The sequence below is a fragment of the Otolemur garnettii genome, unplaced genomic scaffold (assembly GCF_000181295.1).
Source record: "Otolemur garnettii isolate 467f Iridium unplaced genomic scaffold, OtoGar3 scaffold00194, whole genome shotgun sequence".
NCBI lineage: Eukaryota > Metazoa > Chordata > Mammalia > Primates > Galagidae > Otolemur > Otolemur garnettii.
In genome coordinates this window covers 638,788-639,335 of record NW_003852589.1, presented here as the reverse complement: position 1 = coordinate 639,335, position 548 = coordinate 638,788, and the positions used below count along the sequence as shown (strand labels likewise).

The 548-nt window shown below is 55.5% G+C and overlaps 1 protein-coding gene across 1 annotated transcript in view; it reads right to left on the bottom strand.

The window, feature by feature from the left end:
- Nucleotides 1-238, bottom strand: part of FAM189A1 (family with sequence similarity 189 member A1) — a 495,321-nt gene extending 495,083 nt beyond the window's left edge. The window contains exon 1 of the mRNA XM_012812192.2: nucleotides 99-238. Within this exon, the coding sequence (XP_012667646.2) occupies nucleotides 99-238 (140 nt within the window). The remainder of the gene's footprint in view (nucleotides 1-98) is intronic.
- Nucleotides 239-548: the final 310 nt, after the last annotated feature.

Sequence of the window (548 nt, the reverse complement as noted above, 5' to 3'; positions counted from 1 at the left end):
CCAGATCCCAGGGCAGGACTGAGGTCAGGATGGAGGAATCTTCCAGATCCCAGGGCAGGACTGAGGTCAGGATGGAGGAATCTTCCAGATCCCAGCACAGGACTGAGTCCAGGATGGAGGAATTTTCCAGATCCCAGGGCAGGACTGAGGCCAGGGTGGAGGAATCTTCCAGATCCCAGTGCACAACTGAGATCAGGGTGGAGGAATCTTCCAGATCCCAGGCCACCATCCTTTCCATCTCGTCCCTGTCTGTGGGCTTGGAGTTATGTAGAAGAAGTGGAACCGGTAGCCAGGCAACGAGGTATGCTTGTGTCCTATACAGGGACACCATGTCCCAGGGGCGGAATGGGCAGGAGGCAGTCCAGCTTGCCTCCACTGTCCCTTGTGCATTTTCTAATGTGCACAAGAGTGGTGGGTAGGTGGCTGCAGCTCTGGCCACCCGTATGACCAAAAGTGTGTGCCAAGGTCTCTTGCTTTTTCCTCCGACCTCTGACAAGGAGTTCACAGCTGTCACAGCTTTGGTGGGCAGACTGCAGACAGTGGGTTTT